This window comes from Lepidochelys kempii, chromosome 23 (assembly GCF_965140285.1).
Source record: "Lepidochelys kempii isolate rLepKem1 chromosome 23, rLepKem1.hap1, whole genome shotgun sequence".
NCBI classification, from domain to species: domain Eukaryota; kingdom Metazoa; phylum Chordata; order Testudines; family Cheloniidae; genus Lepidochelys; species Lepidochelys kempii.
In genome coordinates, this window is record NC_136402.1 from 2,856,283 (window position 1) to 2,882,433 (window position 26,151).

At 62.6% G+C, this 26,151-nt stretch overlaps 1 protein-coding gene across 1 annotated transcript; it reads right to left on the reverse strand.

Moving 5' to 3' along the window:
- Positions 1–1,533: 1,533 nt before the first annotated feature.
- MAP4K1 (mitogen-activated protein kinase kinase kinase kinase 1) lies at positions 1,534–25,299 on the reverse strand. Its single transcript, XM_078850353.1, has 18 exons — positions 25,106–25,299; positions 14,227–14,284; positions 12,226–12,316; positions 11,695–11,759; positions 10,801–10,856; positions 10,546–10,593; positions 8,811–8,853; positions 8,478–8,550; positions 7,245–7,376; positions 6,307–6,369; positions 5,729–5,810; positions 5,453–5,569; positions 5,205–5,283; positions 4,341–4,396; positions 3,915–3,979; positions 3,293–3,337; positions 2,133–2,156; positions 1,534–1,675 (listed from the first exon to the last, which is right to left on the reverse strand). Exons 1-18 carry the CDS (start codon positions 25,211–25,213, stop codon positions 1,534–1,536), a joined length of 1,347 nt encoding a protein of 448 aa, XP_078706479.1. The 5' UTR covers positions 25,214–25,299.
- Positions 25,300–26,151: the final 852 nt, after the last annotated feature.

Genomic DNA, 26,151 nt, shown 5'->3' on the forward strand with positions numbered 1-26,151 from the left:
ACGCGCTATCTCAGAGTTGGGACAGGTGGGTCTGATGCGGGGGTGTGACGCATGGCCAGAAAGGGTTAAACATCCTGCAAAAATAAATAACCCTCAAAAGACACGCGGGGAGGTAACGATTGTGTTTTTTGTGCAGTTACATATGAGTAGGGGCCACAACGTAGTCAACAGTCCCTGTCTATGCTGTAGTCTGATCATTCAGCGGTGGAAAGAAGATCCTAGCATTTAAATGAATTGTAACCCCAGGAGATCTCAGTATTCATCTCTCTTTGAAGTGCGCTGGGAATGGGGGAGGAACAAGCAAATGGTCCTATGACAGGTTTCAGAGTAACAGCCGTGTTAGTCTGTATTCGCAAAAAGAAAAGGAGGACTTGTGGCACCTTAGAGACTAACCAATTTATTAGAGCATAAGCTTTCGTGAGCTACAGCTCACTTCTTCAGATGCATATCGTGGATCATATTTCCACGATATGCATCTGAAGAAGTGAGCTGTAGCTCACGAAAGCTTATGCTCTAATAAATTGGTTAGTCTCTAAGGTGCCACAAGTCCTCCTTTTCTTTTTGCAAATGGTCCTATGTTAATTCTACAGCTAAGTACCCGGCAGCGATGACCTGCTCCAAAGCCATCCTGATTACCCTTAGCTCCCGAGGAACCCCACCTTGTCAAAGGACATGAAATTGTATAAGAGATCCTTGGGTCCCTGATTCTGTCACCTGCTTCGGCTTTTCCAGGGGAAGTTTGAGTCACAAGACTGAGGGCCCAGTTATGCTGGTACGCCCTGAATATGAGATTTGGACATTGGCCGGTGACCTATGAACTCGTTCGGAAAGAACTCGCTGCGGCTACAGAGCTCCCCATCTCTGCACCTCAATGCATTGAACTCCTGTCTGTCTGTCCAGTGGTCTTTTAACCCTACTCTCTCTCTCTCTCTCTCTCTCTGCTGTTTTCTTAATGACATTTAGTGTAGTTAATAAGAATCGGCTGTCGTGTGTATCTGGGTAAGATCTGGAATACTCATTAACCTGGGAGGTGACGTGTCCGATCCCTTGGGATTGGCAGAACCTGGTCTTTTATACAACGAAATAAGATTTTCCCAGAAAGCAGCATATTTGGCATGGGTACCTGGATGGAGGCCCAAGGCTGGATCGCTTCAAGGGAACTGTGTTGTTTGGATTTCCGAGTAACCAGCAAGGTAATAAAAGAAGTTATGGGCTGGCTGGGGGGTGGGTCAGATGGGGAGGGCTATGGGCTGGCTGGGCCCAAGGGTCTGACATGGGGGAGCACCGGGCTGGCTGGGGGGTGGGTCAGACGGGAGGGCTACGGGCTGGCTGGGGCCCAAGGGTCTGACATGGGGGAGCACCGGGCTGGCTGGGGGGTGGGTCAGACGGGAGGGCTACGGGCTGGCTGGGCCCAAGGGTCTGACATGGGGGAGCACCGGGCTGGCTGCTGGGTGGGTCAGACGGGAGGGCTACAGGCTGGCTGGGCCCAAGGGTCTGACATGGGGGAGCACCGGGCTGGCTGGGGGGGGTGGGTCAGATGGGGGAACCTGACAAGCTTCCCATTGCTTCAGCCCTGGCATATGCTACGCAGCCTCCCCCCTCAGCGCCGCCCAGTGGGCACTCACCTTGGGGGGGCAGGGGGGGTGGCACGTCGGTGTCTGGTGGTAGCGTGGGCCTGGGGGCAGAACAGAGCAGTCAGCATGGGTCGCCCCCCGGGAATCCCCCCCACGCCACAGCCCAGACAATTGACCCAAGACTGCCCCCCCCACCACGCTTGGTACAGGGATCCCCCAGACCCCCAGGGACCCCCAGCCCCATGCCCTGGCCAGAAGCCCACTGTGCTGGGGGGGTCAGGCCCCACCTGCTGGGGTCCCTCCTCACCCTCCTAGGAGCCCCCCCAACCCCCCAGAACTGGGCATCCCCCAACCCCCAGAACTGGGCATGACCCTGGGCCCCCCACTACCCACATGCCCCCAGACCCTCATGTCTCTGGCGGCGGCTTGCAGGGCATCGGGCAGTGCCAGCCCAGGGGCACTCGGCCCGGGCCATGCGCTGCCCTGTGAGCCAGGACAGGCAACAGAGCCCCCAGCCCCACCCCCCAGAGCCTGATGCCGGGCAGGGGGGGCACGTACCTGGCCGGGTCACAGCTGCTGGGGCTGCATGACGGGACCCGAGGGGGAAAGAGAGAGATCATGAACCACTGACCCGACCCCATGTGGGATCCTGTGGGGGTGGGGGGCAAAGCCGCCAGCTGCAGGGAGATGGGGGTAGGGCCACGGGGGGTCAGGGGGCAATGGTGGGACAGGGCAAAGCCGCTGGCTGCAGAGGGGCCGAAGCCCAGCCCCATGGCAGCCAAGGCTACACGCGGTGCAGCCCAGGCTAGGATGGTTCTGTCCTCCCAAAAGCTGCCAAGAATGGTGGAATCCATCTTAAACCTGGTGCTTTTCCATGTAGGAGGGGTGGGGACCCAGAGAGACATAAGATTCCCACCTTGCGCCAAAGCTATAAAAGGGGGTGGAAGAGAACAAATAAGGCTGCCAGTCGTAAGAAAACCCCTAGTTACCAACTGAGCGGGAACTAACAAGACCTATACCAGGGCAAGGATGGGCCCAGACTAGGAAGGAGTCTAGTCTGTGAAAGAAGCTTATTGGATCATCTTTGACGGTGAGATGTTACCTGTAATCAGTTTCTTAATGTATTAGGTTTAGACTTGCGTGTTTTGTTTTATTTTGTTTGGTGACTTACTTTGTTCTGTCTGTTATTACTTGAAACCACTTAAATCCTACTTTTTGTACTTAATAAAATCACTTTTGTTTATTAATGAACCCAGAGTAAGTTATTAATCCCTGGGGGAGCCAACAGCTGGGCATGTCTCTCTATCAGTGTTATAGAGGGCGGATACTTTATGAGTTTACCCTGTATAAGCTTTATACAGCGTAAAATGGATTTATTTGGGGTTTGGATCCCATTGGGTGTCTGGGTTGCCTGTGTGGTTTTCAGTTAAATCTGAAGTTTTGAGGGCATGGACCAGACCTGGGTCTGTGTTGCAGCAGGCTGGCGTATCTGGCTCAACAAGGCAGGCTTCTGGAGTCCCAAGCTGGCAGCGAAAACAGACTCAGAGGTAACTCCAGCACGTCAGGTGACAGTCCAAGGGGGTCTCTGTGACCGAACCCATCACAGTTCTGTACTCCCAAAAGCCTTGGGGAGTCCCCGTGCCACGGCCAGCTGAGCCCCCTTGGGGGGGAGGGGTCCCTGCAGCTGGACGAGCCCCAGGGGTGGGGGAGGCACCTACATGTCCACGTCGTCGTAGTCGTTGTCTGAGTCCGACACATTGACCCTGTGAAGGAGCCGGAGCCTGAGTCAGAGTGTGGCCAATGGCTGGCGCCGGGACAGGGCCCCAGGGCCAGCTGGAGCAGCAGCCTGGAACGGGCCCCTGGGCTGGGCCGGCCCGTCTCTTCCCTGCCCCCTCCCCCAGCGGGGCCCCTGGGCCGGCCCCTCTCCGCCCACCCCCAGCGGGACCTCTGGAGCAGCCCGTCTTCCCCATTCCCTCCAGTGGGGCCCCTGGGCCGGCCTCTCTCTCCCCCTCCCCCAGCGGGGCCCCTGGGCCGGCCCCTCTCCGCCCACCCCCAGCGGGACCTCTGGAGCAGCCCGTCTTCCCCATTCCCTCCAGTGGGGCTCCTGGGCCGGCCCCTCTCTCCCCCTCCCCCAGTGGGGCCCCTGGGCCGGCCCATCTGACCCACACTCCCCAGCAGGGCTCCTGGCCCAGCCTGTCCCCCTACTCCCCTCTACGGGCGCCCCAGAGCTGTCTCTTCTTACCCCCTGCCCTGTAGCAAAGTTCCCTTGGTCCAACCCCACCCCCCCCCAGCAAGGCCCCAGGGCTGGTCCACCCCCCCCATGGGGCCCGGGGCCGTTACCTGGCACTGCCCATGGAGCCAGGGGCGCTGCTGCTGCTGGCGTAGCTGAGGTCTAGGCAGATCTCCTGGCCGTGGGGAGACGGGAGAAGCAGGGTGAGGGCCGGGATTCACATCAGCCCGGCCCCCCAGCAGGTGTATCCCTCTGCCCACGCCGGGCCATTCAGCTCAGACCCCGGGCACCCTGCCCCCGGCGCCGTGTTCCCAGCCATGCCCAGCCCCGGGGGCTGCCGAGTCAGGGCATGGGGCGGAAGGGCGGCTGGCGGGGGGGCCCTGGTGGGTGGGAGGAGCCGCGACGGATGGCCTGGCGGAGGATAACAGCCACACTGCCGGTGCCAGCTACCGGAGCTTCCCCCGGAGTGCCGGCTGGAGGGGCTGGTGCGGGGGGGAGCCACAGGCCAGGGGGCGGGGGACACGGGCAGCACCTACCACGTGGCAAGGAGGCGTCGGCTCCTTCCAGCGGGTCCGGATCTTGATGGGATGCACTGGAACGAGAGGCCGCTGAGACCGGACGCGTGGCGCCGGCTCGTGACACGGAACCACGGGTGAGCGGGGGCGGCTCCCGGCATCCAGCTCCCCCACCCCCATGCGCCTGCCAGCGGGACCCTGCCTGGCCACCCCACCTGGCAGCCCAGAGCACCCCGCAATGCTGGGAAGGGCATGGTGGGGTCCCGGCAGCGAGGGGAACAGGCAGGGGGCACAGTGGGCTCTGGGCTGGGGGGTGCATGGCAGGGGGAAGGGCAGGGGTCCCAGCAGGGGGGTCCCGGCAGGGGAAAGGGCACAGCAGGGGAAGGGGCACAGCAGGGGTCCCAGCGGGGGTGGGGGTGGTCCCAGCAGGGGAAAGGGTACAGCAGGGGGAGGGGCAGGGTGGGGGTCCCGGGGGGGTCCCACCAAGGAAAGGGTACTGCGGGGGAGGGGCAGGGTGGGGGTCCCGGGGGGGTCCCACCAAGGAAAGGGTTCTGCGGGGAGGGGCATGGCGGGGGGGGGCTGGCAGGGGAAAGGGTACAGCAGGGGGAGGAGCAGGAGGGGGGTCCCAGCGGGGGGGGGTCCCAGCGGGGGGGGGTCCCAGCGGGGGGGTCCCACCAAGGAAAGGGTTCTGCGGGGAGGGGCAGGGCGGGGGTCCCAGCGGGGGGGTCCCACCAAGGAAAGGGTTCTGCGGGGGGGGCCCGGCAGGGGAAAGGGTACAGCAGGGGGAGGAGCGGGGGGGGGTCCCAGCGGGGGGGGTCCCACCAAGGAAAGGGTTCTGCGGGGAGGGGCAGGGCGGGGGTCCCAGCGGGGGGCGGGGGGACGTACGGTTGATGTCGGAGTTACTGCGCTCGGCGCGGGTGTGCCGGTGTGTGGAGTGGATCCGCTGGGGCACCGGGGGTGGCCGCTGGGAAGACAGGGGGGGTTAAGTCGGGGGGGGGTCCCGCCAGCACGGCCCCACGGTCCCACACCCCCTCTCGGTCTCTGAGCATGGCGGGGGCAGGCCGGGGGGCAGGTCCAGCTGGGAGCCGTGTGCCCCCCCCCACAGCCCCCCCCGCAGCCCCCGGGAATCTCACCTCGGCCTCTTCCTCCTCCGGCTCACAGCAGCGGGGCAGCTTGTCCGGGTTACGCAGCTTCTCCAGCAACTCCAGCGTCAGGCTCCGGCTCAGGCCAGGCTGGGCCACAAACTGGTGCTGGGGAGGGAGGGACGGGGGCGGGGGTGAGGTTGGGGGGCAGCCGGCCATGGGCCGGGCAAGCCGCCTGCCCGGGGGACTGGCTGGGCCGGCTGCCGGCGCACGCCGAGACGGGCAGCCCCCCTGGGCACGGCCTGCCCCCGCCCACTCCCTACTCACGCTCAGCATCTTGGTGGCACCCGGCCGCTTCTTGGGGTTCTTGGTCAGCGTCACCTTCACGAAGTTGTGAAAGGCCGGAGTCCTGGGGGGGGACACAACTGGGAAGCTGAAGGCCTTGGGCAGGGAGGCCAGGCCCAGGGATGGGGCCAGCCCCCGCCTTTACAGAGGGGAAACTGAGGCCCAGCGAGGGGACCCAACCTGACTCAGGTCACACAGCAAAGCCGTGGCAGAGCCAGGGAGAGAACCCAGGAGTCCTGGCTCCCACACAACCCCCACTCTAACCCGTAGACCGCACTCCCTTCCCAGAGCTAGGATAGAACCCAGGAGTCCTGGCTCCCAGCCTCCCCCGCAACCCACCAAGCCCCAGCAGAATCTGATCCCAGGACCCCGGAACCGGGACCAGCCCGGCAGCTCCCACCCGTGGCAGGGGGCCGCCCCTCCCTGACTTTAACCAGCTCCCGCCCCTCCCCAGGGGGTCCCCCCACGCGGGCCAGGCCTCGGCCACATCTGGCCCCTGGGAGTCACAAAGGGCAGCAGGCAATGGGGCTCAGGTCAGTCCTGCGGCCAGGGCCACTCACCACTTTGCCTTGTCTTTTAGCTTTGGTGACTGGTAGCCGCTCTTGGACATCAGGAACAGCACCCTGCAGGGACACAAGGGGGCATCAGACCCAGGTGCAGGGGGGCGTGGGGAGTTCATTAACTGGCAGGACTCCCTGCTGCAGGGCGGGGGCCAGCCATTCGCAGGCTCCAGAGCCCCAGCTCCTGGCAGGGTCAGGAAGGAGACAGGTGGGGGGGTGCTGCAGGCTGCTAGGGGTAGGAGACACAGCCAGCGTTGGAGCCGGGAGGCCGGGTAGATGGGCCCGTTCCAATGCGCTGAGGCCCTGGGCAGATCAGGAACGGGAGGTGGATCAGGGACAGACAGATTGGATGCGGTGCGCCCTTCCCCCTCCCCCCCATGCCCCAGAAGCTCCACCCCAGGCTGGTTTCTGGCTTGGATTCGGCTTCCGTGCCCCCCAGCCAGGGGCCCCGCGGGGTGGGGTGGGAAGGGGCCTGGGTGCGGGTAGGCTCCAGATGCAGCATGAAAGGGCGGCCTGTGGGCGCCACGCCATGTGGGGGTACCGAGTGATGGGCGCGCTCTGATCTTACCTGGGCTTCCTAGACAACCCCCGCCCCTGCCCCCACCCCAAGCCTGTGTGCAGAGCAAGGCGGGAACCGCGCAGCCGCCTGGCTCTGCAGGGTGGGGGCCGGCTCGCTCCCTCCGGCAGCCTCCTGCCTTCGCCCCCTGCAAAGCCAACTCCCGGCGAGAACCGGGGCCCGGCCGCCCGGACTCCTGGGTCCCTCAGCTCTGCCCAGCCGGGGCCTTGATCCTCCCCGGTGCCAGCCACCCCGCTCTGCCCCCGCCAGTCCCTCCCTGCGCCCTGCAGCCATCGCAGGCCCGGTGTGACCCCCGGGTGGCGGGTTCGGACCCGGGAAGGGGCGGGGCTCCCCCATGGCAGGCCCCGCACCCGGCACTCACCGCAGGGGGTGGACATCGAACATGGGGGGCTGCAACTCGGCCAGCTCCACCGCCGTGACGCCCACGGACCAGATGTCGCACAGCTCGTTGTAGCCGCCTTTCAGCTCCACCGCTGCCACCTCGGGGGCCATCCTGGCACGGGAAGAGAGCGTGGGGAAGGGACGCAGGTGGGCAGGCTGGCTGGGGGCGGGGGGACGGCCCCAGGTGAGGCCGGGGTGGGTGTCTGGGGATGGGGCAGGCCTGATGGAGGCACTGGGGCCCGGGGGGACATTTCTATTGTGTTCCCCCCTTGCTTCGCCCGGAGCCGCCCCCTAAACCGGCCCCGCCGGATGACCTCACGCCTGCCCGGCACGCACACACACAGAGCGTGCACCTGGGGGACACACACACACACTCACACCTGGGGGACACGCACCGTGCTTCCCCGCCCCACACAGACAGACAGACTGTGCCCCTCTGTAGCGGGGCAGTTCCCCCCCTCCTGTGAAAGGCTGATTGGGGAAGCAGCCACAGCTGGGGCCACGCCCCAATCCGGCCACAGCTGGCCCTATAGAAGGGCTGTGAGCCAGGAGCTGAGTCAGTCTCTCTCTAGCGGTGGAGGGTGAGGGTCCTGGCGGCTGGGGAGAAAAGGGTCCCTGGAGTGGAGCAGGGCTGGGGAGCTCCAGCCTGGCAACAGCCTATGCAGGTACCGGGGCTGGGAGGTGCGGCCCGGGGCTAGCCAGAGGCAGCTGGTCCAACCTCCTTGCCAATGGTGAGTGGCCATGAGACTGCAGTCCGCCCCACTGAGCGGGAGGGCTGGATGACGACTGGCAGTAGCCACTGAGGCAAGGTGGGTTTAGAGCGTCGGGGGCCCCTCTGGGAGGGGAGACCTAGAGAGCGTGGGGGGGTGCTGCTGGGGCAGCAAGCCAAGGTAAAAGGGCACCGGAGTCCGGGAGGGACACGGGGGGAGGCCTGAGGCAGGTGAGATATTGGCCAGCAGAGGGTGCTCCGGGCCGGAATCGAGCTAATCCCCAAGACAACCAGCAGGAGGTGCCGCACCGGTGATGCGCTACACGCCCCCCCTACACACAGACTGTGCCCCCCCACACACACACACAATCCATGCCCGTTGCTCCCGCGTGGCAGACACACGCAGCCCGGAGATCGGCCCCTCAGTGGCACTGTGAGCCCCCCACCCCCGACAATGCAAGTTGGCTGGGGCTGAGCCAAGTTGGACGCCTGCCCCACTGGTACCAGTAGGGGGTGCCGATGAAGGACATCCTGCGGGCGAAGGTGGCGCTGATCTGGGCTGAGATCCCAAAATCCGCTGTGGGGAGGAGAGGAAAAGCTTCAATTGGCCTTGGGTGGGTATCAGACACTGCACCCCCCAAACCCAGCCTGTGTCCCCCATGCCCATCAGCCTATCCTGGCACACACCCCCTGGGACCCTCAGCCCCCTACCCCAGTGCATCCCCCCAACTGCCCTTAACCATGCCCCATAGATCTCCCAGCTGTCCCATAGCCATGCCCCAGAGGCCTCCCGCCCTGGGGAAGAGCCTATAGGGGCCAAGCTGGGATGTGACTCACCAAGTTTCACTTCCCCATTGTCGTTGATGAGGATGTTGGCTCCCTATGGGGGGAAGGAACAGAGGAGGCTGAAGGGGGCTGGGGCCGGGGCCGTGGCCGTGGGGCAGGGGCCGCGCATGGGGCAGGTCCCCAGGGGCTGCAGAAATAGTTTAACCCCTTGGAGGAGGCAGATTTGGCACTGACTCGGCCAGGCTGCGATTTCCAGGGGGGGCCGGCCACCCCCAGGTTGCTGAATCCCCCCCGCCCCCACAGGGCAAATCCCAGCCTGACCCAGCTCAGTGATGGCCATGACACAGGGCTGGGAACACACTATTGTCACACGCTTCAGCCCTGCTGACATGCTAACAGGCTATGGCCACACGCCCCAGCCGCAGGGACATGCCGTAACATGCTACAGCAACATGTCCCAGCCCTGGTGACACATGATAACATGCTACTGCAACACACCGCAGCCCCGGTGACATGCCGTAACACGCTACCGCAACACGCCCCAGTGACATGCCGTAACACGCTACCGCAACACGCCCCAGTGACATGCCGTAACACACTACCGCACAACTGCAACACTCTGCACCGTCCTGGTAACATATGGTAACACGCTATGGCCTAACTCCCGCATGCCCCAGCCCGATGACATGCATCAACACACTATGGCCTAACGGGGGGAGGGAGAGCTCAGTGGTTTGAGCACTGGCCTGCTAAACCCAGGGTTGTGAGTTCAATCCTTGAGGGGGCCATTTAGGGATTTTGGGCAAAAATTGGGGACTGGTCCAGGAGGTTGGACTAGATACCTCCTGAGGTCCCTTCCAACCCTGATATTGTATGAACTACTGCATGCCCCAGCCCCGGTGACAGACGATAACATGCTACGACCTACATTATCGGTATATTGGTTTTGATCCAAGGGCCCAGGCCGAGCTCCCAGGGGCACCGAAGGGAGAGAATTTGAGCAATCCCAGGTCCTGTCTCTAGCTGATGCTTTGTTTTGTGGGCGTCTCTCCAGCCTGGGAGTCTGCCCCTTGCCTGGTCAATTTCATTTTCTGTTTATAGTCAGTTTCACTCCCAGCTCTCAGCCCTCCCTGCAGTGTGTGTGTGGGGGGGGGGCCTTGAACAACCCAGGGGGGGCTTCAGTTTCCTATTTGAAACACTGGGTCTGGGCTAAGCCGAGCACGTCCCTGCAGCCTGGCTTCCCCCCGGTGGATTTTTCACCTGCGGGAGGTCTGGAATCCCCCGGCCGGACGGCCTGACGAGCCACACTCTAGATCCCTAAGGAAAGGGCTGCCCGGAGCCGCCCCTTGCCCACGCTTGGTTCCTTCAGTTGCTACCTGTTAAAGCCCATCTCTTGGTCTGGCCCAGCGGGCTCCTGCATCTCTGCCACCGAACCACAGCAGCCTCGGCATCTACCTCCCTCGCCAGCCAGCCTCCTTCCAACCACAGTCTACCAACCCGCTCACCACCTGCCTGTCCTCTCCACCACAGCGCTCGAAAGCTCGTCTCTCGCCAACAGCCGCTGGTCCATTACTAGGCACTGACTGCCCAGCCTGGCCTCTCTCGTATCCTGGGACCGAGACAGGTACACCAGCACTGCGTTGTCTATCGACCTGCCCCGCAATCCACCCATCCGGCCAGCGGACCCAGCCAGTCCTCCTCTGGCCCCTGCTTTCTCTACAGCTCTCCATCCCAGAGTCAGTGAGCCAGTCCCAGCCCCCTCTGCCCCGTGGCCTGACCTCCTTACCTTGATGTCTCTGTGGATCTTGCCTTGGGTGTGAAGATAAGACAGACCCTAAAAGCACAAACGACAATGGGGTGTTTAGTCCAGCCTGAGTGGCCCTGGCCTGGCCTCCACTGAGTCACCGTTGTTAGATGATTAAAGATAGGGTTAATGGTCCAATCCCAGAGGGGGCTACCTGTGGGAAGGCCTCTGAGATGCCCTCCAGAGAGCTGAGCTGCCCAGGTTTGAGGCCAGCGTGAAAGGGCTTCCCAAACTCACCTGCAACGTTTCTCTACAGACGTAGGCAATTTGCTGCTCAGACAGGGGGCCAGTGACTGCAATGGAAAATGGATGTGTTTTTTTTTATTAGCTGTATCATGAGATAGCCCGGACCCCGACCGAGATCAGGGCCCCGTCGCGCCGGACCCCGACCGAGATCAGGGCCCCGTCGCGCCGGGCCCTGCCCAGACCATGGCGTTGCCCCTCCCACCACACACAGCAGCAATCTCAGCTGCTTTTGCTTCTGCATTTTGGAGCTGCTGGTGTCCCCTGCACAGGAGGCTGCCCCTGTCTGAGACGGCAGCGCGGGACTCACTTCCTTTTCCACGCAGCCCAGAGCACAAGCTACAGACTTTGAGAGCAGCCGTTCACCTGAGAGCACAGGCAGGGTTCGGTGGTTAGAGCACAGGGCTGGGCGTTAGGGAGGCAGGACTGATGGCCTATCACTGGCTCTGGGAGGGAAGTGGGGTCTAGTGGTTAGAGCGGGGGGGGCTGGGAGCCAGGGCTCCTGGGTTCTCTCCTGGCCCTGGGAGGGCAGTGGGGTCTAGTGGTTAGAGGAGGGGGGCTGGGAGCCAGGGCTCCTGGGTTCTATTCCTAAGTCTGCCATGACTCACTGTGGGAGCTGGGTAAGACCTGTCCCATTTCTGTGCCTCAGTTTCCTTCTGTGCAACAGGAATAATTGTACTGTTCTAGCTGGCAGGGCTGGTTCTGCAGGGCCCGGGCGCAGACAGGGCTATCGACGGGCACGGAGCGGCCTGGCTGGCAGGACCTGGCTGGACAGGGGATGAGGCTTCGGTGCCCAGTTCTCCCACCGCACTGTGCTGGGGGCACTGCTGGGAGCAGTTTGCTGGTCCCATGAGGGTGTGGTGCAGTACCCGCCTGGTGCCACCTTACCGTGGTAAATGTCCTGCAGAGATCCGGCCCCGCAGAACTCCATGCAGATCCACAGCTTGTTCAACCTACCGGGCCACAGAGCGGGGGGGGTTAATGGAGGAGGGGCGGGAGGGCAGTGGGGGCAGGGCCTTCATGTCCTGGGCCAAGGGGCTCCCGCAACCCACCACAAGGACCTGGGGGTGGGGACGGGGACGATGCACCTGCCCCAGGACCCTCCTGGTGACTCCAGAGGCAGGAAGGGCTGAAAAGGAGGGGAAGCAGTGTGGGGGGAGGGGCTCCAGATGGGGAGAGGGAGTGAGGGCTGGGGGAGGGCGCCAGGGAGAGATGGGGGAGGGGAAGCCGGGGAGAAATGGGGCAGCTGGGGGGCAGTGGGGAGAGATGGGGCAGTGGGGAGAGATGGGGCAGCTGGGGGGCAGTGGGGAGAGATGGGGCAGCTGGGGGGCAGTGGGGAGAGATGGGGCAGCTGGAGGGCAGTGGGGAGAGATGGGGCAGCTGGAGGGCAGTGGGGAGAGATGGGGTAGGATCTCTCACCGCATGTAGCTCCCGTAATAGGCCACGATATTATGGTGCTGGCAGGTCTTCACGATGAGGATCTCCTGCTGGATCGCAGTGCAGTCCTCATCTGGGGAGCAACAGCAGCTGTTAGTACCTGTAGTGCGGCACTAGGGGGCGCTGGGCTGCGGGGGGCGGGGCGGGGGGCTCGGCAGGGGGGCGCTGGGCTGCGGGGAGCGGGGCGGGGGGCTCGGTGGGGGGCGCTGGGCTGCAGGGGGCTCGGTGGGGGGCGCTGGGCTGCGGGGAGCGGGGCGGGGGGCTCAGCGGGGGGCGCTGGGCTGCGGGGAGCGGGGCGGGGGGCTCGGCAGGGGGGCGCTGGGCTGCGGGGAGCGGGGCGGGGGGCTCGGCGGGGGGCGCTGGGCTGCGGGGAGCGGGGCGGGGGGCTCGGCAGGGGGGCGCTGGGCTGCGGGGGGCTCGGCAGGGGGGCGCTGGGCTGCAGGGAGCGGGGCGGGGGGCTCGGCAGGGGGGCGCTGGGCTGCGGGGACCGGGGTGGGGGGCTCGGCGGGAGGCGCTGGGCTGCGGGGAGCGGGGCGGGGGGCTCGGCAGGGGGGCGCTGGGCTGCGGGGACCGGGGTGGGGGGCTCGGCGGGGGGCGCTGGGCTGCGGGGGGCGGGGGGCTCGGCGGGGGGCGCTGGGCTGCGGGGACCGGGGTGGGGGGCTCGGCGGGAGGCGCTGGGCTGCGGGGAGCGGGGCGGGGGGCTCGGCAGGGGGGCGCTGGGCTGCGGGGAGCGGGGCGGGGGGCTCGGCAGGGGGGCGCTGGGCTGCGGGGACCGGGGTGGGGGGCTCGGCGGGGGGCAGTCTTCCCTTGTAGTCAGTGCTGACCCCGATGCCTAGCAGGCCTGGGCTGGTGGAGACGCCCTGATTTCCCCCCACCCCCGCCATGATCCCCAGCAAACACCCTCCCCCGCAGCCTGAGGGGGCGTTAAAGCTCCCGGGCCCCCCAACGTACTGCGGAAGGGGGCGCTCGCCCCAGATACAGACGGCCCCGCCAGTGGGCAAGGGGGAGCACGGGATCCAGCCCAGGCCTCGGGGCGCACCAGCCCGGCTGGGGACTGGGCCGTCCCCTCCCCACCCCGTGCCCTGCGCTGGGGAGCCAAGTGTGACCGCCGCGGTGGGGGGCGGGAGGAGGAAGCAGGGAAGGATGTTGCTGGCTGCTGTTACAGTAACTCGCTTGCTGGCAGCCCCCCTCCCGCCAGCTGCAGCTGCTGCTTGCCAGGAGCTCCCCATCGGGCAGTACCCAGGGGGGCTGGGCTCGGTGGAGGGCGTCTGTGAGCGGTGGCCTTGCCAAGGGGGCGTTCGCCCCCCTCCCTGATACAGGGTGCAGGGCCACAGGCCTGCCAGTCCGCCCTGTGCCAGCCCCACAGGGGGCAGAACATCTGCCCCACGCCGCCAGGAGCAGCCTGGGGCCAGCTCAGATTCTACTGAACCCTCAGGGCCGGAGAACGGATCTGAAAGGGTGTCGCGCTCAGCTACTGCAGGGCTGGAGACCACAGAGAGACACAGACAGGCTGGGATCTAGGGGACAGACAGACGAGGCTCCATGGGGGTCAGACAGACAGTCGAGGCTCCATGGGGGTCAGATAGACGAGGCTCCAGGGGGGTCAGACAGGCAGACAGACAGACAGACGAGGCTCCAGGGGGGTCAGACGAGGCTCCATGGGGGTCAGACAGACAGACGAGGCTCCATGGGGGTCAGATAGACGAGGCTCCAGGGAGGTCAGACAGGCAGACAGACAGACAGACGAGGCTCCAGGGGGGTCAGACGAGGCTCCAGGGGGGTCAGACAGGCAGACAGACAGATGAGGCTCCAGGGGGTCGGGTCAGGCAGATGACAGGACTCCAGGGGGGTCAGACAGATGACAGGACTCCAGGGGGTCAGACAGAAGAGGCTCCAGAGGGTCAGACAGATCTCTGGTTACACCCAGCCCTAGCAGCGGTCGGCTGGGGACCCTCTCCCGCAGTGGAGCCCGCCTTCCCTCACCTGACTCCATCTTCACAATCTTTATGGCAGCCAGGTCGCCAGTGCCTTTGTTCTTCGCCTGCAGCAACATAAAGGGACGGTCAGGGGGGAAACGCCCGTCGCAACGGGGATCTGCCTGGCCGGCAGAGGGTCCTGAACTGTAGTGCTGTGTGGCCGTTAACCAGCCCCTGTGCCCCACCCCAGAGGTGGCTGCATCTCAGCATTGGGCAAGGGATCCCTGTATAACCAGCCCCTGTGTTCCACCCCAGAGGTGGCTGCATCTCAGCACCGGGTGAACTGCTCACTGTATGTAAGGTATGTACCTGTAAGGTGCTTTGGGATCCTTTTGGAGGAGCGGCACTATGGAGATAGCAGATACCAGCACATGCCTCAGAATAACCCTACCGCGTAACCCTACAGCAATACACCTAATGGCAATAAAAACGTACAGCGCCTAGCGCTATGCAGTCCTTGTCCATGGCTGGGGCTCCTAGGTGCTACCGTCATACAAACCATATACAATAATGTACAGCCTTAACTCTGCCCATTGTGGAGTTGCAGCACAACATAGGCTCTGTGGCTGAAGCCCTGAGCTGGAACCCAGGAGATCTAGGTTCTGTTACTGGCTCTGCCACGGACTCCCCGCAGATGCTGGGGCAGGTCACGTCATTGTGGTGTGCCTCAGTTTCCCCCATCTGTGACATGGGGATGATCATCTTCCCCTGGCTCCCGGAGGTGGGGGGAAGTGTTTGCGCAGCGCCATGACACCATGGGGATGGGGACCATAGGATGCTCCTACCCATAAATCCACCCCATAGTGGCTGGTACCAGGGACTATGGCAGCCTACACTGATGCCCTCCCCTAGCCCATGCAGGATGGGTTGTAGTTATGGTCCGGGGGTTCCGCCCCACCAGTAAGAAAATCACAAGCTATTTCTCGACAACAACCACCGTATGTTCTCCCCAACAGCCACAGACACACAGATGCATCTACTTTAACCTAGGAGGGAACTACAGACAGGACTCCTGGGTTCCCGGGAAGGAGCGGGGTCTAGCGGTTAGATCAGGGAGTCGGGGTGCCTGGGTTCGCCTCCTGATTTGGGGGAAGGAATATAGCCTTATGATTAGCGAAGAAGGCCGAGAGCCAGGACTCCTGGGTTCTATCCTGGCTCTAGGAGGGGAGCAGAGTCTAGTGGTTGGGGGGGGGGGGGGCAGAGGGGAGGGTCAGGACTCCTGGGTTCCACTCCCAGCTCTGCCACTGAAATGCTGTGCTGCCTGGTGCGAGTCCCTTCCCTGCTCCGTGCCTCAGTTTCCCCAGCAGTACAACAGGGATGGAGAGCGGCCGCAGAAGGAGGGAACCCTTCGCCTCCCTTAGGAGACGGGACCGAGTGGCCAAAGCAAACCCAAGACCCAGCTGCGGCCTCGGACCTGTCGCGCGGGGCAGCCCGGGATGCCGTGCCACTGAGCCCCCAGGAGGCTGCCAAGCACCGGGCCGGATCCTGCCCTGGTGGGGGGTTGCCCAACGCCCCCTCCTCCAGTCACGCCTGCCCTGCCCCACCTGTGCCTGTGGCTACCAGCACAAGTGGGCGTTCTGAGCAGGGAGGGAGCCATATCTGAGTGGCGGGGAGACCCCGCTCGGTCCCAAGGCCACTCGCTCAAATTCTGCCCGGTGTCACGCCAGCCTGGGAGGGTCTGATGTGATGCCCCTGCCTTGTTTCCGGTGCCCGTGGGGGGGCACCCCGGGCTGAGCCCCTAGCAGGCCAGGCAGCAGCTCACAGACCACCGCCCCCACCTGCTCCGGTGGGAACCACCCCACAGTGTCTCTGATTTGAACTACAGCCGGGATCCGAAACTGAGCCCCTTAGAGCGCAGCGAACGAGGCCTTCGGCTCTCAGCTGGGGGCAGGGTCCTCTCAGGGCACAGCAGTGGGAGCCCCCATGCACACACAGCCCCCCATCCATGGGGCTGGGTGTGAGCCCCCCCAATTCTGCCATCACACGGAGGCAGGGGTATTTCTGGGGACACCGTCAGTCCCACGTCAGCCAGCTGAGCTCACCAGAAGCAATCTCGTAGCTGGGCCCAATCCTGACCGTACTACCCCTCCCCCCTTCACCGCAGGGCCCTGGCTATTCCCCCCCCGGGAGGTGGGGGCTGCCACCTCTCCTCGCTCAGAGCAAACAACTTGCCACTTCTGCTTTTTATTTTTACTGAGCCGTTGACGAGGTAGGGGGGAGGACGAGGGCCCGGGGGGTCTACTGGGGGATCAGCCACGGAGCACATCACCGCAGGGCAGTGGTTCAAAGCCAGTGCGGCTCGGCAGCCAGCCCAGCCTAAGGCCCACGGGTAGAACGAGGCCGGTTGGTCTCGTCTCCTCTTGGCCGCTCCTACAGGGCATCCCCCTTGGCCAGGGTGTGCGTCAGAGGGAGAGTCCCCTGGGTAACAAGCCACCCTTCCTTCCGTGGGACGCCCACATGCCAGCGCCCTGCTCCTCACCCGACCAACACAGATGTGCCTAGCCTGGGACCAGCAGTTGCCCAGCCGGCTGGGGCCTGGGTGGGGAGCTCCTTGGAGCAGGAGCTGGGCCCCGTTGTGCCAGGCACTGCACGACCCCAGCCTTGCAGGACCTAGGGCCCGTCTACACTAGAAAGCCGCATGGCATTAACCCCCCTGCCCACCCGCGTGGCCGACATAAAGGGGCCGGGGCTACCCTAGGAGTGCAGTATCCACCCTGGCATACGCACTCCACCAGAAAAGCACTCCCAGTGTGGACACAGCTCTCCCAGCGTAAGGGGGCTTAGACCAGGGTACCTATTCCCGTCGGCACTACACAACCCTCGCCAGGTCGGGACAAAGCCATACCCTGGCCTGGCCCAGCGCTCCCAGTGCGGACACAGCTCTCCCGGCATAACGGGGCTTAAACCAGGGTACCTATTCCCGTCGGCACTACACAACCCTCGCCAGGTCGGGACAAAGCCATACCCCGGCCTGGCCCAGCGCTCCCAGTGCGGACACAGCTCTCCCGGCATAACGGGGCTTAGACCAGGGTACCTATTCCCGTCGGTACTACACAACCCTCGCCAGGTCAGGACAAAGCCGTACCCCAGCCTAGCCCAGCGCTCCGAGTGCGGACACAGCTCTCCCGGCATAACGGGGCTTAGACCAGGGTACCTATTCCCGTCCGGCACTACACAACCCTCGCCAGGTCAGGACAAAGCCGTACCCCAGCCTAGCCCAGCGCTCCGAGTGCGGACACAGCTCTCCCGGCATAACGGGGCTTAGACCAGGGTACCTATTCCCGTCCGGCACTACACAACCCTCGCCAGGTCAGGACAAAGCCGTACCCCAGCCTAGCCCAGCGCTCCGAGTGCGGACACAGCTCTCCCAGCATAACGGGGCTTAGACCAGGGTACCTATTCCCGTCCGGCACTACACAACCCTCGCCAGGTCAGGACAAAGCCGTACCCCAGCCTAGCCCAGCGCTCCGAGTGCGGACACAGCTCTCCCAGCATAACGGGGCTTAGACCAGGGTACCTATTCCCGTCCGGCACTACACAACCCTCGCCAGGTCAGGACAAAGCCGTACCCCAGCCTAGCCCAGCGCTCCGAGTGCGGACACAGCTCTCCCGGCATAACGGGGCTTAGACCAGGGTACCTATTCCCGTCCGGCACTACACAACCCTCGCCAGGTCAGGACAAAGCCGTACCCCAGCCTAGCCCAGCGCTCCGAGTGCGGACACAGCTCTCCCGGCATAACGGGGCTTAGACCAGGGTACCTATTCCCGTCCGGCACTACACAACCCTCGCCAGGTCAGGACAAAGCCGTACCCCAGCCTAGCCCAGCGCTCCGAGTGCGGACACAGCTCTCCCGGCATAATGGGGCTTAGACCAGGGTACCTATTCCCGTCGGCACTACACAACTCTCGCCAGGCTGGGACAAGGCCGTACCCCGGCCTGGCCCAGCGCTCCCAGTGTGGACACAGCTCTCCCTCGCCCCACCACAGCGACTCCTGTAGGGGAACAGGCTATAAACAGAGCCAAGGCCACCTCCACCCTCAGAGCCCGGTGCCCAGACCCAGCGCATACCAACAAAACTGGGCTTTGTGCGGGCAGACCTCATTCCACCCCCCGCCCCAAGCGAAATCAGCCGTTCTCTGTTCCCTTGGGTCCCCGTCTGTCTCTCTCCACCTGGGGTCTCTCGTCTTAGATTTTTGTTCTGTGTTTGCACAGCGCCCGGCACAAGGGTGGCCTGGGGTGCCTAGACACGACGGTAACACACCTAATAAATCATATTATTAATAGAGTAACTGCTTGGGGCTTTTGCCAGCACACCTCTCCCACCTGCGAGGGGTAGAGCTGGGCCTGCCGAAGTGAGCAGCGCAGCCCCAGTCTAACTGCAGCCCCGCTCCGGCTCGGGCTGGGAGAGCTCTCCCCACCCCACCCCAACCTGGCCAGGCCTAGGGATGCCAGGCGGATGCAGCAGCCAGGGAGGCAGAGGGAGCAGCCAGACGCTGCTGCTCAGCATCTGGGCCTCAGTTGGCATGTGCCCGCTTGCAGCGAGCGGGTGTGTTCTGGGCATGCGCTCGTCCAACGTCCATCTAGCCATGGTCCTTCTACAGCCCCCCAGAACAGCCATGCCTGAGCGCTGATCCTCACAAGCCCCCATGAGGCAGGGCTGTTATCCCCAGAGGGCAGATGGGGGAAACTGAGGCACAGAGCAGCTAAGTCACTTGCCCAGGGTCACACAGGGAGCCTGTGGCAGAGGAGAGAATTGAACCAGGGTCTCCTGAGAACTGGGCCAACCTTCCTCCACCCCTTTCCTGCTCCTCCGCCAGGGGCCGGCCCCGGCTGTGTGCTGAATCTTCAGCCCGTGTGGGTGTGAACAGGGCAGGGAGCCTTCGAGCAAGGATGTGAAGGGAGGTGTTGAAACGAGCGTATCAGTGGGTGGGAGAGGGGGTGGGTGTTGAGGGTGAACTCATGTCTCTCCTGGCTTGTGAGTCTGTCTGACTGCTGGCTCCCCTGTGTGCCTCTCTCTCTCTGCCTGGCTGTGGGTGTCTGTGGGTGTGTCTAGACAACCCGCAGGGGAAACACTCTGCGCGTGTGTGTGTGTGTGTGTGTGTGTGTGTGTGTGTGTGTGTGCACAACCACCACCCAGCCTGGTGGTCTGTGGGGGAAGGGCTCTGGGCCCGTGTGTGTGCGTCGCTCATGCAGAGTGTGTGTGTATCTCCCATGCAGTGTGTCCGTGTGTGTCTGTATGTCTCTGGGTGTGTGTGTGGCCCATGCAGTGCGTGTGTCTGTATGTCTGTGTGTGTCTGTATGTCTGTCTGTGCGTGTGCATGGCCCACAGAGTCTCTCTCTCTCTGCACACACCCCGGGCGGGCGGGTGGCCAGTGGGGGAAGGGCTCCTCCGGCCCTGTCGCTCTCTGGGCAGCAGCCGGGTTTCCTGCAGGAAACTCCTCAGGAGCAGGAGGGCAGCCGCTGCCCTGATCCCCCGGAGGCCAGTGTCGGGAGGGCGAGATCCTGGGCATGGCCAGGCCCTGAACGGCCCAGCATGGGTGGCCCTGCCCTCCCGCACAGCGAGGTTGTAAAAAGAACAGGAGGACTTGTGGCACCTTAGGGACTAACACATTTATTAGAGCATGAGCTTTCGTGAGCTACAGCTCACTTCATCGGATGCACGCAGTGGAAAATACAGGGGGGAGATTTATATACACAGAGAACATGAAACAACGGGTGTTACCCTACACACTGTAAGGAGAGTGACCAGGAAAGGTGAGCTATTACCAGCAGGAGAGCTGCGGGGAGAGGGGGGACCTTTTGTAATGATAATCAAGGTGGGCCGTTTCCAGCACTTTACAAGAACAGTAGGAGGGGAAATAAACGTGGGAAAATAGTTTTACTTTGTGTAATGACCCATCCACTCCCAGTCTCTATTCAAGCCTAAGTTAATTGTATCCAGTTGGCAGATTAATTCCAATTCAGCAGTCTCTCCTTGGAGTCTGTTTTTGAAGTTTTTTTGTTGAAGAATTGCCACTTTTCGGTCTGTAATCGAGTGACCAAAGAGATTGAAGTGTTCTCCGACTGGTTTTTGAATGTTACAATTCTTGACGTCTGATTTGTGTCCATTTATTCTTTTACGTAGAGACTGTCCAGTTTGGCCAATGTACATGGCAGAGGGGCATTGTTGGCACATGATGGTAGATATCACATTGGTAGATGTGTGAGCCTCTGATAGCGTGGCTGATGTGATTAGGCCCTATGATGGTGCCCCCTGAATAGATATGTGGGCACAGTTGGCAACGGGCTTTGTTGCAAGGATAGGTTCCTGGGTTAGTGGTTCTGTTGTGTGGTATGTGGCTGCTGGTGAGTATTTGCTTCAGGTTGGGGGGCTGTCTGTAGGCAAGGACTGGCCTGTCTCCCAAGATTTGTGAGAGTGTTGGGTCGTCCTTCAGGATAGGTTGTAGATCCTTGATGATGCGTTGGAGAGGTTTTAGTTGGGGACTGAAGGAGATGGCTAGTGGCGTTCTGTTATTTCCTTTGTTGGGCCTGTCCTGTTGTAGGTGACTTCTGGGTACTCTTCTGGCTCTGTCAATCTGTTTCTTCACTTCAGCAGGTGGGTATTGCAGTTGTAAGAACGCTTGATAGAGATCTTGTAGGCATTTGTCTCTGTCTGAGGGGTTGGAGCAAATGCAGTTGTATTGTGGAGCTTGGCTGTAGACAATGGACCGTGTGGTGTGGTCTGGATGAAAGCTGGAGGCATGTGGGTAGTCATAGCGGTCAGTAGGTTTCCGGTATAGGGTGGTGTTTATGTGACCATCGCTTATTAGCACGGTAGTGTCCAGGAAGTGGATCTCTTGTGTGGACTGGTCCAGGCTGAGGTTGATGGTGGGATGGAAATTGTTGAAATCATGGTGGAATTCCTCAAGGGTTTCTTTTCCATGGGTCCAGATGATGAAGATGTCATCAATGTGGCGCAAGTAGAGTAGGGGCGTTAGGGGACGAGAGCTGAGGAAGCGTTGTTCTAAGTCAGCCATAAAAATGTTGGCATACTGTGGGGCCATGCGGGTACCCATAGCAGTGCCACTGATTTGAAGGTATACATTGTCCCCCAATGTGAAATAGTTGTGGGTAAGGGCAAAGTCACAAAGTTCAGCCACCAGGTTTGCCGTGACATTATCGGGGATACTGTTCCTGACGGCTTGTAGTCCATCTTTGTGTGGAGGGCTTCTACATCCATAGTGGCCAGGATGGATTGTAGTTTCCTCAGGAAGTCAGTGCTGTCTCGAAGATAGCTGGGAGCTGAATCGCAAACCCGGGAAGCCAGCCATGTTGGGGCCTCGCTCCTGCCGGTGGGCGAACGACCCATGCCAGCCACCTGCCCAGGCGAGACGCACCCAAGGACAAGAGATCCAGCACCCAAGAGGGCAGCCCAGAGGTCCCCAGGGCACTTGTGCGACCCCAGCAGGAGCGACCCAGTGGGCTCCCCCCATATTACACAGGCGCAGGGGGGCATCCAGCCACTACCTGCCGTGACACCCCAGGCACACACGATCTGCCCCCAACAGCCTCACGTGCTCAGTACCTGCCCTGTCCCCTCCCTGCCCGACAGCCGCTGTCTAAGGCCCGGCGCGCCCCAGCATGCCCCCACCTCAGCCCCCCAGGGCCTGTTTCCACATGACCTGGCCCCAGCTGAAACCTCCTGAGAACTGAGTGCCTCCCACGCATGCCTGTAGCCCAAGTGGGCAGAGGCAGGGCACCCGCCGGTGGTGGTGGGGAGGGGTTGTGTCTCCATGGCCCATCCTATCCCTTGGCTTCTCGGCCAAGGTGGGGGCTGGCCAGTGGGGGCGCAGATATGGCCAAGCACGCCAAGACCCAGCAAGCTCGCTACACGCCAGGCCTTCGGGCAAGAAGGCAGCCCGCCCCTCTGTGCCAGGAGTTGGGTGGATCCTAGCCAGGAACCAGCCCAGCCCCCACCACTGACCACCCCCCTTCAGGCTGCCCGGGCCCTGAAGACTGAACTCCCCCACCCTGCTTGTGGAGGGGGCGTTCCAGCGCTGAGGTGGGGGAATCTGCCACCTGCTCTGGGGAGGAATAGGGTCCAGGGATGCAGAACGGGCACCCAGAGCTCCCCCAGAGGGCCTGGGCTGAGCCAGGGCCGGGCACAGCTCTGAGCCGCCTGAACGCCCGCACCGCCAGGAAAGGTGGCCGGGAGTTCCCCTCGGGCGGCTGCAGCGTGCAGTGTGGGCGCCGGCTGCAAACAGGCGCTGCAGGGCCCTGCACGTTCACCGCGAGGAGCGTGGGGGCTGCAGGAAGGCTCCGTGCAGTAATGCAAACTGGGATACTGGGTCGGGAGAGGGGCTGCAGGGCGTGAGGGGCTCCGGCAGAGCTGGGGCGGGGGAGCCCAGGGCTGGGAGAGGAGGGGAGTTTGGGGGATGGGATTTAGAGGCATTGGCAGAGCTGGGGAAGCCCAGGGCTGCAGGTCAGGAGTGAGGGGCACCAGCAGAGCTGGGGTGGGGGTGGGGAGCCCCGGGCTAGGACAGCAGGGGACTGTGGGTCAGGAGTGTGGGGCACCGGCAGAGCTGGGGGGAGCCGAGGGCTAGGACAGCAGGGGACTGTGGGTCAGGAGTGTGGGGCACCGGCAGAGCTGGGGGGGAGCCCGGGCTAGGACAGCAGGGGACTGTGGGTCAGGAGTGTGGGGCACCGGCAGAGCTGTCGTGGGGAGAGCTCTTAGCCCTAATAGCCAGGCTCCAGGGAGCTGAACCCCCACCCCCAGCCCAGCCCTACGCCTACCAGGGGGAAGCTGCTTTGCTGCATCCTGCCATGTGGGGCTAGCAGCGGGAGGCATCCCCATTGCGTGGGCACAGCAGCAGGGGCCAGGGGGTGACCCACAGAATCAGACACAAACGGGGCCCCTGAGAGCACCGGCCTGCCCAGACTGGCTCCACCGGCCCCGGTGCCCCCTGTTTTGCCGCTGCCCATCCAGGACAGCCTCCCGAGGCTGCTGCCCTCCGCCACACCCCAGCCCAGCCGTGCAGCAGGGCGTGCTGGGAGCAGGGCTCCTGGGTGCGCTCTGGCTGCATGGGGCTGCTGTCACACGGGAGGTGCAGGCCGCCCTCTGCTGCCCCCGCTCTCCCGCCTCCACCCGCCCGCTGCTCAAAGCAGCTTCCGGGCCGCGCTCGCCTCTGGCCTGGGCTAGTGACAGCCCCCGCCTGCCTGGCCCGCAGCAGCCTGGCTACCACCCTCCCCACCGCGCCCCTTGGCCCCTGACTCATTTTGGGGCCCAGGCCACTCCTGCCCCTTTATATCTTTACCTGCCCCGTGGCTTTGCTCTCTGCTCCCATCCCCCTCCCCATTGTCCAGGCAGGGGCCTTCCCCGGGTCAGCTCTGACGCTGCCTCCATGTATCTCTGCCTTAGTGACTATCCAGCTGGGTGCGCAATGCCTGTAGACGCAGCGGCCCTGCTCTACCCCAGAGGGGGCTGCATTTCAGTGCTGGGTGCGCAATGCCTGTAGACGCAGCGGCCCTGCTCTACCCCAGAGGGGGCTGCATTTCAGTGCTGGGTGCGCAATGCCTGTAGACGCAGCGGCCCTGCTCTACCCCAGAGGGGGCTGCATTTCAGTGCTGGGTGAGCAATGCCTGTATGAAGTGCTGCCATGCCCCGCTGCAGCGGTGGCTGTATTTCTTTTGACTGGGTGAGCAATCCCTCTATAAACATGTTCCACCCCAGAGGTGGCTGCATTTCAGTGGTGCAGCAGGGATCCCTGTAGAACACAGCTGCCACGTCCCACCCCAGAGGTGCCCACATTTTAGCTTACTTTCATATTTGAAAATCACGCCCCACCAGCTATTGTTCTGTCGAATGTGGTTAAATTTTAAACCAAACCCACATTTTCTACAGTGCAGTCCCTGGACCTGGTTCTGACCTCCTTGCCACCAGCGCTCTGCCCTGGGAGCCTGCCCCATCATGCTGAACCCCAGGGTAGACAGAGGGGTGCAAACTGCCCCCTGCTCAGCTGGTGGCATTTCACTCCCGCTCTGCATTGGTGTCAATGATGGTGCGAGGTGCAGGGAAAGAGGGAACCCGGCTCAAGGGATAACGCAGGGCCACAGCCTCTGGCGCTGCTCATGTACCCCAGCTGGGGAGCTGGCTCATTAACTCACTCCTGCTTTTCACCAGTGGGAGCAAGGAGAGAACTGGTGCCAGTGACCTTCCCCTTGTAAAGACACTTCCCTCAGAAGAACCTCACACCCTTCTGTATCTTTGCTCCATCGTGCCCTGGGCGTGCAGATTTAGCTGCAATAGCTCAGGCTGGGACTTGCAAAGCAGCCTACATGAGCGGGGTCGGTCGACTAACTCACCCCAGACCTGCCTCCGACTCCTAGCTGCTGAGAATAACTGATAGCGAAAAGCAGCTGCACCAAATAACTAAAACAGGCTTGGCTCTTCGGAGCTGGGTGCAAAACCGCATTGCTCTCCTTGTGCTATGGGCTGCATCGCCCACTGTCATGGCGATACTTTCATTCTAGCAGGTGCAGATCCTAAATCTTCTTTGCTCTTCCCCCTCCCGAGCTCAAGGCGTTCGCCCTGCCAGATCCCGGAGCACGAAGCTCACAATGAAGCTATCGCAAATACCATGTTGGCCCCCCGCCCTCCCCCGATAATCACCATCAGGGTCCTGCCCAAGGGGCCTGACTCTCCCCACGGCCCTGCACTGAGCATTATGCCAGGGGCTAGAAAATGTACCAATCTTATTTAGTTTCATGCTGCAGCCACTCTGAATAAGAGCAGCTGATGAGAGTGTTACTGACCAGGTGCAGGGCACGGAGGCTCTGACCCAAGCCCTGCAACGTGCAGCAGAGCGGGGTCTGCAGGAAAGCGATCGCAGCGGGTCCTCAGCGTTACCTTATAAACTTCCCCATAGGTCCCTCCGCCAACTCTCTGCAGCAGCTCAAAGTCGTCCTGGGGATTTCGGGTGGAAATATCCAATGCCAACCTCTCTTGGACATCCATACCTCAGCGTTTTCCCGCAGACTGACGCTGTGGTGCTCAGCGCCGGGCGAGCGTGTGTGTGCGTGTGTGCGCAGTGAAGCAGTGTGTGATCTGGGGAACGATAACGTTCTCTAGCTTTTATTTCCTGATTTGAACCGTCAAGAGCGTTGTGTGAGCCCAGAGGGCCCCCTAGACAGAATGTAGGATCCGTGCAGCACAAGGCAACCCAGAGGGGTCACTGCTTAGCAGGCCAGAGTCACAGGGGCTCAGAGAGCGGGAAGGATACCTATATAAAGCAAAAAGAAAAGGAGGACTTGTGGCACCTTAGAGACTAACCAATTTATTTGAGCATGAGCTTTCGTGAGCTACAGCTCACTTCATCGGATGCAACTAATGACCATACTCCTGGTGACTCAGGGGCACGGGTGGATTTTGGAGAGTGCCAGGGTCCATCCAGTTGATTTGTAAGCAAACAAATCAGTAAAGTGCCTTGAGATCTGCTGACAGCTCACGCGATTGGTCCGTCAAGAGAGATAATTAATTATTCCAAAAGGAGCGATAATAAATAACGCTTTGCCCGAGTCCCCCAGAAATCTCCAAGCACTTTGACAAAGTCGGGCTGGGATCACTGTTCCTGGTCTATGGAGGGGGAAACTGAGGCACAACGAGGGACAACAGTGGAGCTGGGAGTTGAATGCATTTGACCCCCAAGAGCCCCACCCTGCTCTAGCCACTGGGCCCCGCCCCCCTCCTGGAGCTGGGGTGAGAACCCAGGTGTCCTGACTCCCTGCCCACTGCACCATGCTGCTCGCTGGTGGCCCTCAGACCCCCGCGTGCCCAGCGCCCGCCGGGAGGGGCCGGGGGAGAAGGGGCGTGGCCCCCGTCTGGGGTCAAAGGATCAGAGGGGGAGAAGGGGGAGGGGGGGTGGGGGGCCGGAGGCCAGGCAGAGAGGGGCTCAG

What these genes read in the sequence shown, in the direction of transcription:
- MAP4K1 (XM_078850353.1), bottom strand. Translation starts at nt 25,213, where the DNA reads ATGGATGTCCAAGAGAGGTTGGCATTGGATATTTCCACCCGAAATCCC. An exon ending in TCTGTAGAGAAACGTTGCAG is followed by an intron (nt 10,594 to 10,800) that starts GTGAGTTTGGGA and finishes TTGTGCTTTTAG; the next exon opens with GGTCTGTCTTATCTTCACAC. An exon ending in CGGAGGAGGAAGAGGCCGAG is followed by an intron (nt 5,284 to 5,452) that starts GTGAGATTCCCG and finishes CTGTCTTCCCAG; the next exon opens with CGGCCACCCCCGGTGCCCCA.